Here is a 14761-nt window from a genome sequence, read left to right as displayed (position 1 = left end):
AGTCGCTCAGTCATGTCTGACTCTTTGTGACCCCATGAATTGCAGCACGCCAGGCCTCCCTGTCCATCACTAGCTCCCAGAGTTCACTCAGACTCACGTCCATCGACTCAGTGATGCCATCCAGCCATCTCATCCTCTGTCGTCCCCTTCCCCTCCTGCCCCCTATCCCTCCCAGCATCAGTTGGCCTTAAATACAGGAGATGGTTCTTGATGATGCAGGCCGGGGCGGGGGTGGGGGCACCTCACTCTCAGCTGAAAGGCCTTGAGAGCAAGTTAAGGAGTTCTGCTTCGGACTTCCCTGGTAGTCAGTGGTTAAGAATCTGCCTGCCAATGCAGGGGACGTGGGTTTGATCCCTGCTCCCATGTGCCACGGGGCAACTAACCCTGTCTTCTAAGGCTCACAAACTGCAACCGCTGAAATTCAAGTGGCCTAGAGCCCAGGCTCTGCAGTGGGAGAAGCCCAAGCACCGCAACTAGAGAAAAGCCTGAGCCCGGCAACGAAGACCCAAAACAGCTATAAATAAAATAAAATAAAAATAAATTCTGCCTTAAGGCTGCGAGCATCAGCTCTGTCCAAGACCTCCAGCCTCGGCCTGCCCCACAGGTTTCGGACTTTGCACACCCCACAATCATAAGCCACTTCCTTGAAATAAATACAGTTATAATAGCCTTGCCCTCCACCAAGGGTAAAGGGGGATTCACCCATGTTCTTTTTCTTCTTGGGCTTGCGTGGTTTCACTGGTTACGTCTCAATCCCTGATAGGAATATATGTATATGCTTATCTTGGCCTCTGAACACCGCTCTTTAATAAAAGGAACCAGGGCTCCTTGGAAACATGGCTGATTCCAAGGTTGGGGCAGAAAGCCCACAGAATGAGCCTGGAGAATCTCATGGTGAGAAAGTCAGACGGTGAGTGGGTGGGCCAAAAGGACACCAAAGTTAGCTTGACGGCGCTGTGACCGCCAGGTTAAAGTGAAGACTCGGTCGGGTCTGACTCTTCGTGACCCGTGCACTGCAGCCCGCCAGGCTCCTCTGTCCATGGGATTCTCCAGGCAAGAATACTGGAGTGGGGTGCCATGCCCTTCTCCAGGGGATCTTCCCGACCCAGGGATCAAACCCAGGTCTCCCGCATTGCAGGCGGATTCTTTACCGTTTGAGCCACCAGGAAGCACAAACTGCCAAGGCTGGATGATTTGCGGAGCCGAGTGACGGTGCCGGGCCCGCCCAGACAACCCTCATGACCCCCCCTCCAGGCCGCCTGGGCAGCAACCGCAGTGCCACCTGTGATTTGCCTCCCCATCGCCGCGTAATGTAGAGGAAAACAACAGAATGGGAAAGACCAGAGACCTCTCCAAAAAATTAGAGTCCAAGGGAACATTTCATGCAAAGATGGACACAATAAAGGACAGAAATGGTACGGACCTAACACAAGCAGAAAATATGAAGACGTGGCAAGAATACACAGAAGGACTGTACAAAAAAAATCTTCATGACCCAGATAACTGCGGTGGTGTGATCACTCACCTAGAGCCAGACATCCTGGAATGTGAAGTCAAGTGGGCCATAGGAAGCATCAACACAAACAAAGCTAGGGGAGGTGATGGAATTCCAGTTGAGCTATTTCAAATCCTAAAAGATGATGCTGTGAAAGTGCTGCACTCAATATGCCAGCAAAGTTGGAAAACTCAGAAGTGGCCACAGGACTGGAAAAGGTCAGTTTTCATTCTAATCCCAAAGAAAGGCAATGCCAAAGAATGCTCAAACTACCACACAATTGCACTCATCTCACACGCTAGTAAAGTAATGCTCAAAATTCTCCAAGCCAGGCTTCAACAGTATGTGAACCATGAACTTCAAGATTTTCAAGCTAGATTTAGAAAAGGCAGAGGAACCAGAGGTCAAATTGCCAGCATTCATTGAATCATAGAGAAAGCAAGAGAGTTTCAGAAAAACATCTACATCTGCTTCATTGACTATGCCAAAGCCTTTGACTGTGTGGATCACAACAAACTGTGGAACATTCTTCAAGAGATGGGAATACCAGACCACCTGACCTGCCTCCTGAGAAATCTGTATGCAGGTCAGGAAGCAACAGTTAGAACTGGACATGGAACAACAGACTGGTTCCAAATAGGAAAAGGAATGTGTCAAGGCTGTATATTGTCACCCTGCTTATTTAACTTATCTGCAGAGTACATCATGAGAAACGCGGGACTGAAAGAAACACAAGCTGGAATCAAGATTGCCGGGAGAAATATCAATAACCTCAGATATGCAGATGACACCACCCTTATGGCAGAAAGTGAAGAGGAACTCAAAAGCCTCTTGATGAAAGTGAAAGAGGAGAGTGAAAAAGTTGGCCTAAAGCTCAACATTCAGAAAACGAAGATCATGGCATCTGGTCCCATCACTTCGTGGGAAATAGATGGGGAAACAGTGGAAACAGTGACGGAATTTATTTTGGGGGGCTCCAAAATCACTGCAGATGGTGACTGCAGCCATGAAATTAAAAGACGCTTGGTCCTTGGAAGAAAAGTTATGACCAACCTAGACAGCATATTCAAAAGCAGAGATGTTACTTTGCTGACAAAAGTCCGTCTAGTCAAGGCTATGGTTTTTCCAGTGGTCATGTATGGATGTGACAATTGGACTATAAAGAAAGCTGAGTACAGAAGAATTGATGCTTTTGAACTGTGGTGTTGGAGAAGACTCTTGAGAGTCCCTTGGACTGCAAGGAGATCCACCAGTCCATCCTAAAAGAAACCAGTCCTGAATATTCATTGGAAGGACTGATGCTGAAGCTGAAACTCCAATACTTTGGCCACCTGGTGTGAAGAGCTGACTCATTTGAACAGACCCTGATGCTGGGAAAGACTGAGGGCAGGAGGAGAAGGGGACGACAGAGGATGAGATGGTTGGATGGCATGACCTACTTGATGGACATGATTTTCAGCAAACTCAGAGTCAGTGATGGACAGGGAGGCCTGGTGTGCTGCAGTCCACGAGGTCACAAAGAATCAGAGACGACTGAGTGACTGAACTGAACATCACACAATGAAACACGTTCCCAGGTCTCAGGTTAGGGTGCACACATCTCTAGGGGCCTTTATTCTGCCCACCAGCTCGCTAGCCCCAGCTGATTTGCTGAAAAGCTCTCACGATGGGTCTTCTGCCTCTCCCTCCCTCAGTGGTCTTGATTTCCTTTTTAAATAAAGAAATTTCCCAGCAACCCCGCCCCACCCCCGCCACTCCGACTTCCAGCTGAATCACACCTGGCTCAGCTGGGAGGACGGCAGAACTCCAGGCCGGGTGATAACGACTCCTGTTTGCACTCTGAGCACAGGCGGGAACCGTGCGCGCCCGCTTCGTTTCTAGGAACCTGTCACCACTGCTTCGTTCAGCATGTCACCTGCTGCTTGCGCTACCTCTTCTGCTCGGCCACTGGTTTGCAATCTGTCCACACAAATCACTTGCACAGAGCTGGGTGGTGGTGGGGGGAGTGCGGATCCCCAGGGACCCCTTGGCGTCTTCTCTGCATCTTAACAATGTGTGACCTTTCATTTAAACACAAACCCTTCAGAGAATCGGAAGGCCCACTAGCCTGAAAAGCTGATTTTTAATAGCCTGCCTCCCCCTTTGACTGATTTCTCAGCTCAGAATAGGAGACCCTGAAGGCCGTGGAGGAGGAGGATGGGGAGGAGACCCTGCCGGGGTGGCTGCCGCGGAGCCTCTGCTCAAACCCTGGAGGCAAGCGCAGGCTTCATGTTAACTACAGGAGGCTGAGGACCCCGCGCCCAGCTCCTGTGTGTCCTGGCCAGGCTGTGAACCGAGGGCAGTCCTTGTACGGGCGATGTCGGAGCCCAGCCCGAAACCCGCACACACACTGGGGACCCCACATGCCTGGCTGGGTTGTCAACCCCACTGCGATCTCGGTGTTTGGAGGGTGCTTCTCTTTGCCTTTCCTTGCCCACTGGAGCCCCCAGGTGCCCCCAGGGTCTGAACACTGAAGCAGAAACACAGCCTAGGAAAACTCAGCCTTGAATATCAACCGCAGACAAGCTGATTGCTGCTGGCTGCCCTAGAAGATGAAGGAGCCAGGCCTGGGTGGGGGGGGGGGCTCCCGACCTCATCGAGCAGCCGAGGGGGGCTGGGATGCACCCTGTGGGTCAGGGGGAAGGACATCTTGGGGGAAGGACATCTTGGTAGAAGGACCAAGTTGGGAAGAAGAAGGGGCTCATGTCCAGCTGCCCCTGGTGAGGGGCGTGCCTCCACCCTACGGTTCCAGGAAGCTCCGAGCCCAAGCCCCCTGGGCAGGTGGGAGGACAGGCTGGGTCTCGGGGATGGTGGGAGGCTGAGGGGACCACCCTGCACCAGGTGGGGGAGGGGCCTCCTGTCATAGGGACCCGGCCCCCTGGGAGCTGGATCTTGCTCCCACCACCAGCATCCCAGACTGGACCCAGCCCGACGGAGCCCTCTGCTGCCTGCCGCCTCTGCCCCGCTACCCAGCTTGAGCCTGGTCATCGAGGTCACGGCCCCTGCCCTCCCTGTCCACGCGCCCGCCCCCCAGCGCACCCCTCTTCACCCTCTCTCTGGTCCCAGCCTGTGGCGTGGGAACCAGCCTGTCAGTGAAGAACAGCTCCTGGGGCCTCGAGGGAGACGCTCTCACAGCATCCCCGCTGCCCCTCCAGGACACGCCAGACTCACCTGATGGTCTTGCCCCAGTCACACCACAGCGTCCTCCCAACGGCCTCCATGTGTGCCTGGAACTGGGGGAGGCAGAACTCCTGGAGGAGGGTGCCGTGGTCGGCGTGCTGGCAGGCAGTGGCCAGGCAGAGGTGGGTCACTGCAACGAGAGCCCCCGCACGACAGTCATTTGCCCAGCTCGCCCATCCCTGCAGGGTCAGGGGCTGGCTCCACCCTTCGCGGCCCACACCCACCAGCACAGACTGGCCCGTCTGACTCCCAGGCCACCCAGATGCCCTGGGGGGCACCGCGATCCCGGGGGTGGGGGGTGGGTGGGGCGTCCAGGCTCCAGCTGGATGGCATGATCAGTCATTTCGGGGCCCAGCAAAGGCCCGCCTGCTGACAGTGTGTCTGAGACCGCCATCTCCCTGGGCTCCAGAGCGGGGACTGCACGTCCTCTGGTCCGGGGGACACGGCCTGACACTCACGCACCTTTTCGGCCTCACCCACCCCTGACCTGGTTCCTAAGCCTCCACTTCGCAGACACAGAAACTGTGGCAGTAAGAACAGCCTGCTGGGACTGGACACAGGCTGATCACCCACGAGGCCCCTGCACGTCTGCCCGGGAGTGAGGGGAGGAATCAGCCTGCCCCAGGGAGCTGGTGAGCAGCACAGGGTCTTGGAGACCCTTACCCCGCTCTTCCACCAGTGTGTGCCAGCCGGGCTGTACCACCCAGCGCTGAGCTCACGTTCTCTGGGTCTGGGTGTTCATTGGCTAGAAACCAAGCTGCCAAGCTGTCACCTGAGCTGTTCCTACCCTTCCACTCATGGGGACTGGGGAGAGGAACAGGTGGACAGTGGTGTCGGCTACAGGTAACAGAGTTGATGGGCTGTCCCAAATGAAGGTGAAGGGCAGAGTGCCCTGGGGGCTGGGAGGGTGGCCAGCACAGGGCCCCTGGCAGGCAGGGGAGCAGACCCTGTCTCTGTCCCCACCGGAGTCCCAGGGGCTACGTGGTGGCAGGGGGCTCCACCCTCCTCTCCAGGGTCCACGTGAGGACCTCCAGGGCCCAATTCCATGTTGCCCAGTGGGGGCGGGAGACTAACGAGTCCACTTACCTAAGTGACAGACAGCAGGCCAGACACATCTTGTCAGGGGCTCGAGCCAACAGAGTGACATTTCACAGCAACACAAGGACAACACTGATTTGTTTGTTTAGCCGCTTAGTCGTGTCTGACTCTGTGACCCCATGGATTGCCAGGGACTGTGATTAGCTCTGTGATTGGTCACAAAGAAGAAGCCAAACACAGGGAGCCCACGGCACATGGAGATAGAGGTGAAGCTGGCGGCAGGAGCTGAAAAAAGCCTCGGGCTTCACCCTGTGGCTCAGCTGATAAAGAATCCGCCTGCAAAGCGGGAGACCTGAGTTCCATCCCTGGGTTGGGAAGATCCCCTGGAGAAGGGAAAGGCTACCCACTCCAGTATCCTGGCCTGGAGAATTCCATGAACTGTATAGTCCCTGGGGTTGCAAAGAGTCGGACACGACTGAGCGACTTACTTCACTTCACTTCACTGCCTGAGCGCCGAGATGCCCGGTCCTGCGCCCACCGCCTGGAGGGTGTCACTCTGTACCCCAGATCTGGACATGCATGCTGGGAAGCAGGGAGGACCCTGGGGGTTTTCAGCCAGAGAAACCAGGAGTAATGGGTGGTGGGTGGAGGAGACGAGAGGCTGGCAAGAGGAAAACCCCCTTGGAGGAGCCTCAGGAGAGGACCCGCAGGCGTGGGGAGCAGGCCAGCCCACCCTGGGTGCCCTGGGATGGGACCCTGCCGGGTCCACCTGGCACAGCTCACGCACCCGAGGACCAGCTGGGGGAAGGGGCTGCTCCCAACCCCGGCTCCATCCAGACGCCCCTGAGAAAGCCCACCTTCGTGCACAGGTGGAGCGCCCAGGGTCACAGGTAGCTCGGGGTGGGGAGTGCTTAGACACTGGCTCACGGAGGAGCTCCAGCCATGTTCCGAAAGCCCCACCCTGGTGCCCCCACGCCCTCAGCACTCTGCACATCTGCCCGGGCTGCACCCGCGGACCTCCTTTTGCCCGCAAAGCCCAGACCCAGATGCAGCCCGTCCTACTCCGCAGCCTCCTCCCCGAGGTCCTCCAGGCTTTATTTAGGGTGGGCGGGGTTTTCCTCTCCTTTGGCCGCCCTCTGATTGCCTGTCGCCCTCCCTGCTAGCCAGCGGCTCTGCACCTTATTATTTGTCAAACGAACAAGTCTGCGACACCCGGCTTTAGCACAGCTCGCTGTGCCTGGGCTGCAGCGAGGCGCCTCGGAGCGCCCTCAGGAGATCAGGAAGGGCGCTGGGCTCCCCTCCTGCGCTGGCAGGGCTGGGTTAGGGAGAAGGTCAGTGCTCGGGGGCAGGCAACCGAAAGCCAGGAGCTGATGTGGACACTGGAGGGGTGCCCACAACAGTCCCCCACAATCGTTCCGGGCCTCAGGTCACACTGGAGCCCCCACTGTGGGTGTGAGGCCCGCTGTAGGGCCGGCCCCGTGGCCTCGCCGTGGCCCGGATCGGGGCTGGCCCAGGGTCGGGCAGCTCCCACCTCTCTGGGAGCCGCTGTCTGTGTCCCAAGGGCGGGCCCTCTGCTCTGTGGGGGCAAAGTCCGGCCTTTACCACTACCGCTACCCTTTCTTTCCTGCCCTGCGGGAGCCCAGAGCTGGTTCTCCCGGCTGTTCGACAACTGGAATGAAGTTGGGCAAGCTGCTTGAGTGGTGAATTTGGAAACCAGTTTCAGCACAGGAGAAGGATGATGCTTTTTTTTTTTTTAAATAAAAAACGAGCCTGATATAGTTCTTTTCCTTGCAAAGAGAGGCCCCACCATGGCTTTAAAACTGAATACACTGCCCAATGTTTTAAAACCAGCTGTTTGAGACCAGGTGGCTCCCGTTCCCAGGTGACTGCGAGGTTAATCCTTCACAGCGCGTGTCTTAAGAGGCCAAGTGCGAGGCTGCCGGGCAGACAGCAGCAAGCTGAGGCAGGACTTGCCCTTGTGCCGGTGTTCTCCAGTGCAGGAAGGCTGGCTGGGGCTGGAGGGGCTCCGAGAAAGCACAGACAATGCCCCCGGCCCTGGCAGGGAGAGGACCCGCCGTGAGATCGCTATGGCAATGGGCCTGGGGCCAGAAAGACAGGGTGGCCGGCGCCCCACGGGAGCCCCTGGGGCTTGGGGGCCTTTGGGCTTTCTAACGAGCGACGAGGGCCCAGGGGAGGACCCGCCAGGTCTCTCTTCTCACCTGTGCCCTTGGCCTGCGGCTGCATGCCCGCAAAACCGGCCCGTCTTGCTGCCGCTCAGCTCATGCTACGATTGCCAAGACAGAGCCGCAGACCCGCATGGGCCTCCCAGGGCTGGGGTCACGGGTGGGGGGCAAGCCGTGGGAAGGGCCCCTCCCTTGTTGGAGTGGCCGGCCGGGGAGCTGGGCTCAGAACCTCCCCTGGCGGAGCCAGTGGGCCCTTGGGCCCCAGCCCACTGCCCCCACCACCCAGGCTGGGCCCCCGGGCCCCGTCACCTCTGGGACAGTTTCTTTCTCTGTGAAATGAGACCCTCCTGCACCAAGTGGGCCAACGGGGCTGGTTTCCAGAACTTGTGTCTACAGGACCAGCCGCACGTGGCCCTCCCTGAGGGTCTGCGGTGTGAGGGGACCTTAGTGACTCACAGCGTGTGAGCCCTGCAGGCGTGGTGGGAGGGGGCAGGAAGGGGAGGCGACAGAGGCACACTGTGGAGGTGGTGGGTACCCACGCACACAGTCTTGAGTCCACATGGGTGCATACATATCCCAGGACCTCCTAAGTCACACACTTGAAACGCAGTGTTTATTCTATGCCGATTACTCAGTTGAATTGAAGAAGTTGCTCAGTCGTGTCCAACTCTTTGCAACCCCATGAACTGTAGCCTGTCAGGCTTCTCTGTCCATGGAATTCTCCAGGCAAGAGTACTGGAGTGGGTAGCCATTCCCTTGTCCAGGGGATCTTCCCGACCCAGGGATCAAACCTGAGTCTCTGCATTGCAGGCAGACTCCGTAACTGGCTGAGCCACGAGGGAAGTCACTCCTCAATTAAAATCAGTAAATCTGAGGGAATGTTGAGAGCGGCGAGCCAAGTGCTGTGATCACAGCTGATCTTCACGCTGCCTCCGCTCTTCCCTATCTTCTGCAGGTTAAGGAATGGGGTTTCCAAAGCGCCACCTCTATTCTGCCCAGACCTTCTCCTAATAGCCGCAGGAAAGCCTTGCTCTGTGCGCTCCAGCCGAATCACCTTCTGCTCTCCCAGCTGGGGCCAGCACACTGGGAACCACCCACTCCCAGGACTCCCCTGGTTACAGCCACTCAGGAGCCAAATGCCCAGGAAGCTACCTGCCTGGCCAGTCACTAAATGCCCCAGAGGATGACGTAAACAGCACTTGGTTTGAACGTGTTACCTTCAGCCTTTCTCCGTCTACTCTGGAAAAGGAAAAGAAGAACCCAAAAGACAAAATGAACAACAACAACAACAACAACAACTCTGTGTGACAAGTGAAAACTCCTACTCAACCCTCAAGGCCCAGTGAACCATCACCTCCTCCGCCCTGCCCAGCAGACAGCCCTCTCCGACTGTGCATCGCGCCATCTTCTAACTGCTACCAGGAACCCTTCAACAGCCAACCGCAGGAGGGGACGGGGACCTGGGAGCCTGTGCCTCCTCCATACTCAGCAGCCCGCCTCAGCAGATCAGCTGGGAGACTCCTCACTCCCATGCAGGGACGGCTGTCTTAGCGCTCCAGGTCTGTTCCGGCTTCTCGAAAGCCCTGGCAGGCCTGGCCCCATGTGGCCCTAGTGTTAGGAGCCGGGGGAGTCACCAGCAGGAGGGAGTGCCCCCCTCATCTGTCCATCTACCCGGACCACAGCATCTGTCCGCACAAATGGACCCTGGAACCTGCCCGAGGCAATAATGCCTCACGCAGAGGGGCCAGCCTCTGTCACCTCGCCTCGCCTTTGCCTTTCAGGCCTCTTCCCCCAAAACATGAGGTTTGCTATTGCTATTGTTCAGTCCTTCATTCATGTCCAACTCTTTGCGACCCCGTGGACTGTAGCATGCCAGGCCTCCCTGTCCTTCACCATCTCTTGGAGCTTGCTCAAACTCATGTTCATCGAGTCGGTGATACCATCCAACCATCTCATCCTCTGTCATCCCCTTCTCCTCCTGCCTTAAATCTTTCCCAGCATCAGGGTCTTTTCCACTGAGCTGTCTCTTCGTATCAGGTGGCCAAAGATTGAAGCTTCAGCTTCAGCATCAGTCCTTCCAATGAACACCCAGCACTGATCTCCTTTAGGATGGACTGGTTGGATCTCCTTGCAGTCCAAGGGACTCGAAAGAGTCTTCTCCAACACCACAGTTCGAAAGCATCCATTCTTCACTGCTCGGGCTTCTTTATGGTCCAGCTCTCAAGTCTGCTATCTGATTCATGGACTGCTTTTGTTCCAGTCGACGGTGGACTGGAGCGTGTGACAGTGAGACAGGCATTGTCATTCGGTCATTTGCCGGGTAAACTGCTGTCTTTGATCCTCCCAGGTGAGGCCTGGCTCAGGAGAACCCTTGCTGGTGAGCCTCTCAGGTATGGGGGTACAGAGCCCTGGAAGCACACACAGGTGGGTGCTGCCCAGGTAGGTGCAGGGGGCGGCCTCTGGTCCCTGGTCCCACAGAATTCACCGGAGAACTCCACCCGGGAGGGGGGTGGGATCAGGACAAATGTGACAGGGACACTGGGAGGTCTAGTGAGCAGGAAATAAGAGCGGCCGGGCTGTGATGAGACGCCCGGGTCCCCGGATCCCCTGCTCCCCTGCCGAGACTTGGCCATGGACCCTGCTTTAGTGAAACTGCTCAGAATCTGTGTTTTAAATGATCACTGCAGTGATGTCTTTCGATGTCAAAGAAAATACTAACATAAAACAATCTTAGGGAAATTTTTTTGTTTTTCTCCATGAACAACAATACCATCATTATGTCACCAAGAATAAGCTCTTGTTTAGCCTGGGAGCTTCCTCCCGCTGCTGTGTTGACATAACCCTCCTGGCCAAGAACAGACGTGTTCTCTAGAAACGTTATCCAGCCCCAAGGTCATCCATCCTGGAGCGGGGGAGGGCTGGTGCCCAGGACATCCCTGTGGGCGCACCATGGGGGTGGTGGGAGGAGGCTGGGGGGACAGGGCAGAGCCCCAGCAGCGTCCTGTGGTCTCCACGTGCCAGGAGGATGCTGAAGAGCAGGGGCAGGCGGGTGGGGGGGCACCCAGGGCCGGCGGGGATTCTGCCCCTCCCCCGGCCCCTCCCCAGGCTCCCGGTCTCCTCCTCAGGTCTCCCGAGTCCCTAGCAGAACGAGAGGTTCTCAGGCAGGGATCTCACAGCTCCCCCACCTGCCAGCGTGTGCCCTTCTCAGAGCCCACCGTGTATCTGCCACGCACCAGGCCCACCACCCTGCTGGGCACACGTCAGACTCAAATGTGACGGGGTCATGGGCTGGAAACGTTCATCTCTTGGGGCTCACTCAGGTCTGTCTGTCAGTGCGTCTGTCTTGGAGAGGTGCCCTGCTGTCCCCTCCCCGGGGCCCCTGCGGCTCCTGGGATGGGACCTGGCCGCACGGCCCCCATGTCCAGCTGAGAGGACTAAACGGAGAGTTGGGCCTGGGTCCCGGGTCCCTCCCCGAGACCGTCCCGGCAGGCAGGCCTGGGCCAGGGCCCTAGGAGCGGGGAGCCCTCCGTGCCAGGCGGCCCTCAGGAAAGACAGGCTCTGGGCCTGAAGGCCACCAAGCCCGAGGGGCTGCCCTGCTGATGGCTCAGCATCTTCCTGGAATTCAGGTCACACGGGGCGCCGCCATCACACTGCCAGGCGCCGTTTCTAAGTGAGGAGAAGCTATGGGATTGCTTCATCCTGGGGGAAAGCAGGAGGAACCGGCTTTCCCCAGCTAGCTATTTGCCCTGAGTAAGGATTTCACCTAAAACCCTTCCTTGACGTGTGGTTACTGCCACTTCTGATGTGGGCATAAACATCTCTCAACAGCCCTCGCCTAACGATGTGCACACTGCCGGGCACGCAGCTGTAGAAGGAAGACGGATACCCAGAAACGTCTCCCTGCCACTACACACACAGGGTGAACAGACACACTGAGTCGATGAGCAAAAAAAAGAACCTTGCAGATGACTCCAGGATTAGAGCCGCCTCCGGACTAAAGCAGCATGACAATCTGAAGCAGTCATGTGGACTGCATTTCCTGTGATGTCCTGGTCGGTTCCAAACAGCTACCCTTGTATTTATATAAAGTCACATATTTCAATAAACACAGTGTTAGTCACTGTGTCTGACTCTCTACGACGCCATGGACTGTAGTTCGCCAGGCTCCCCTGTCCACGGGATTCTCCAGGCACAGATAGTGGAGTAGGTAGCCATTCCCTTCTCCAGGGGTCTTCCCGACCCAGGGACATAGCAGCCTTGCAAGAAGTACCCCCTCCCCCAGCACGCGAGGGGAGGTGTGTGTTTCCCAGGACAGATGACAGAGGAGTTCAAACAGGCCAACGCCGGCCAGCACTGCCCAGTGAAGGTGGGCGGGTAGTGACGGGAGCTTACAACGAAGTCATGATGCACGGACTCTGGCTCCTCTGGAAATGTCCCTCTTTTCTGACGGATGAAAAATAAGAAATTCCACCTTGCTATTCTGGGTAGCAAAATCTTCATCACCAAGGGGCTCTAGCTCACACTACCCCTTGGAAAGAAAAACGTGTGCTCTCCTAATTCTTCTGACTACAGCTCGGCTCCAATGACACTAATTAACTGATAACCTCATAAAGCTGTGTTTGTTCTTCCATGATATAACATTAGCCAGACCTCTCAGAATGTTAGGGTTCCAAGACTTTGACCTTCCACCAGAACATGTATTATTTTCTTGGTAAACAAGGAAGGTCTTTAATATGTGATCACGATAAAGTGTTTTATTTACATAAGCTTTAGAGGGTGCAGCTTCTGGATGGTAGGAAAGAGAATTTGTTTATTTATGCTTAAATAAGCTGGGCTCAGCCCAGCTCTCTACCTTGCTGAAAGAGAAATGCTCATTTCTTAAGAAACTAAAACAGTACATTCCAGGTCAAACCCACAGATCCTAATGCAAAAGAAGAGAATATTATTATAAGATTCTGCTTTTCATATACCTTCAGCAAAAACACTTAAGTGGCAGGATCAGCTTTCAGAGTACATTCTGTTGAAGTAGATACTAAGGGTTTTGGGCAGCTCCAACACTCCTTGGCGAGGTGTGGGAACTGGAAGCTTGGAGTGACAGCCTCCCGCCTCCCAGACAAGCCCCGCAACCCCTGGCTGCCTCTTGAGCAGCTGCACGGCACTGTGGGGACCCCTTCCCCAAGGGCAGCATCCCTGCTTGGCAGCCAGGACACAGCCACCAGGAAGAACTGTGGGGGCCTCCCTGGGCCACTGGATTCTTCCACTTTACATGACTGATTTGGTTTTTATTAAATGGTAACTAAACACATGAAATGAATCCAATAGCTGAGGCAGTTCAGGAAGGTTGCTTAGCATTTTATGAAAACAGTGGGAAGAGGGAACTGAAGATGACAATTTCTGCTAAATTTTGCTGAGTCAGCTGCAGGCTCCTGCTACCATGGTCTCAGAACAGAGAGCCAGGCGTGTTCTGCCACCTCCCCAAGAGCCCCTCTCTGGACTGCTGCTAGCCACACACACACACACACATACACACTGGCAAGTCAACACACACCTACATACACACACAGATTGGCAAGTCAACACACACCCACACAGAGTGGCAAATCAACACACACACACACACACACAGGCAAGTCAACACACACCTACATACACACACACACAGGCAAGTCAACACACACAGAATGGCAAGTCAATACGCACACACACACACCCCCTGTGGAAATGCCCCGAAGAGAATGGTTGGCCTCATTTCTGCAAAGGAGGCTTATCTACAAACCAGCAACTGTTGGCTGTGAATGTGTCAGATTTTCAGTTTTAGCCAGTTTTCTAGGTAAATGGTACGTGGTTCTGATTCTGGAACCCGAAACTGCCCGCAGCCTGGAGCCGGGGGCCAAGGTGCCATGAGGTCGGTCACGGTTTCCTCCGGAACCTGAGTGCCCGCGCCCCGCGCCCCCGCGAGGCTTCCGAAGCCGCCCCTTCCCCGGAGGGAGGCGCCCCCCGCCCGCGGCCCGTCCTGAGCCGGAGCCGGGACCCCCGCCTACTCACCCAGGAGCAGCCAGAGGCCGCGGCACCGGAGGCCGCGCAGGCCCGGGGCCATGGCCGCAGCCGAGCCGAGTCCAGCCGCCCGCCGCGCGCCCCGCCGAGGACTGAGCCCGCCGCACCGGGGGCGGGGGCGGCAGCGGAGCGGGCGGGAGGCGGCTGCCGCGGGGCCCGGCCCACTGCGGCCCGCGGCGGGTGGAGGGGTGGCCCGCGCGGGGATGGGGGCCGCGCCGGAACCCCGCAGGGAAGGCCCGCAGCAGGCGAGCCGGGCTGGCCAGCACCTGCCGGCCGGGGTGCGGGGGCAGACGCTGCACCAGCGAGGAGAGCGCGGGGCCGGATGGGGAAGGCTTCGCCCGAGAGGAGGGAGCCGCGCAGTGTCAGCAGGACCCTGCCCGGGGGACCGCACACTCCGGCGACGACCTCGACCGAGGCTCGGGTGCTCCTGAAGTGTTTGCCACTTGTTTAACTGGGGAGGCTCTTCTAAACAGGGCCTCTCGATGCCAACCCGGGTACCCTCTCTCCTTCGCTCTGTGGGTTACAACCGCTCTACCTCGGGGGTCTACTTTGTAGAAGACCAAGGCCACCCTCGCCCATCCGCCTCGCCCAAGGTGCAGGCACTGGGGTTCCTGAGAGGACAAAAACAGCCCTGGCGCTTGGACACATTCAGAATAACCAAAAAAAGGACCCACAGGTCCAGCGAGGAGCTGGAATGGAGCTGGAATGACGGGAGTGGTGGGTGCGGGTGCACGGGAGGAGGTGCCTGGAAGGTAGGTGTAGGTCCTGGGCT

General features: G+C 57.0%; 1 protein-coding gene across 1 annotated transcript in view; it reads right to left on the bottom strand.

Annotated features, from left to right (window-relative positions):
• Positions 1 to 14088, bottom strand: part of RAMP1 (receptor activity modifying protein 1) — a 41116-nt gene extending 27028 nt beyond the window's left edge. Inside the window, exons 1-2 of the mRNA XM_061412789.1 lie at positions 13981 to 14088; positions 4706 to 4844 (exon numbers count right to left, since the gene is read on the bottom strand). Of these exons, the coding sequence (XP_061268773.1) occupies positions 4706 to 4844; positions 13981 to 14032 (191 nt within the window). The 5' untranslated portion in view covers positions 14033 to 14088. The remainder of the gene's footprint in view (positions 1 to 4705; positions 4845 to 13980) is intronic.
• Positions 14089 to 14761: the final 673 nt, after the last annotated feature.

The sequence above is a fragment of the Bos javanicus genome, chromosome 3 (genome assembly GCF_032452875.1).
Source record: "Bos javanicus breed banteng chromosome 3, ARS-OSU_banteng_1.0, whole genome shotgun sequence".
Lineage (NCBI taxonomy): Eukaryota > Metazoa > Chordata > Mammalia > Artiodactyla > Bovidae > Bos > Bos javanicus.
This window is presented reverse-complemented; position numbering and strand designations above follow the sequence as displayed.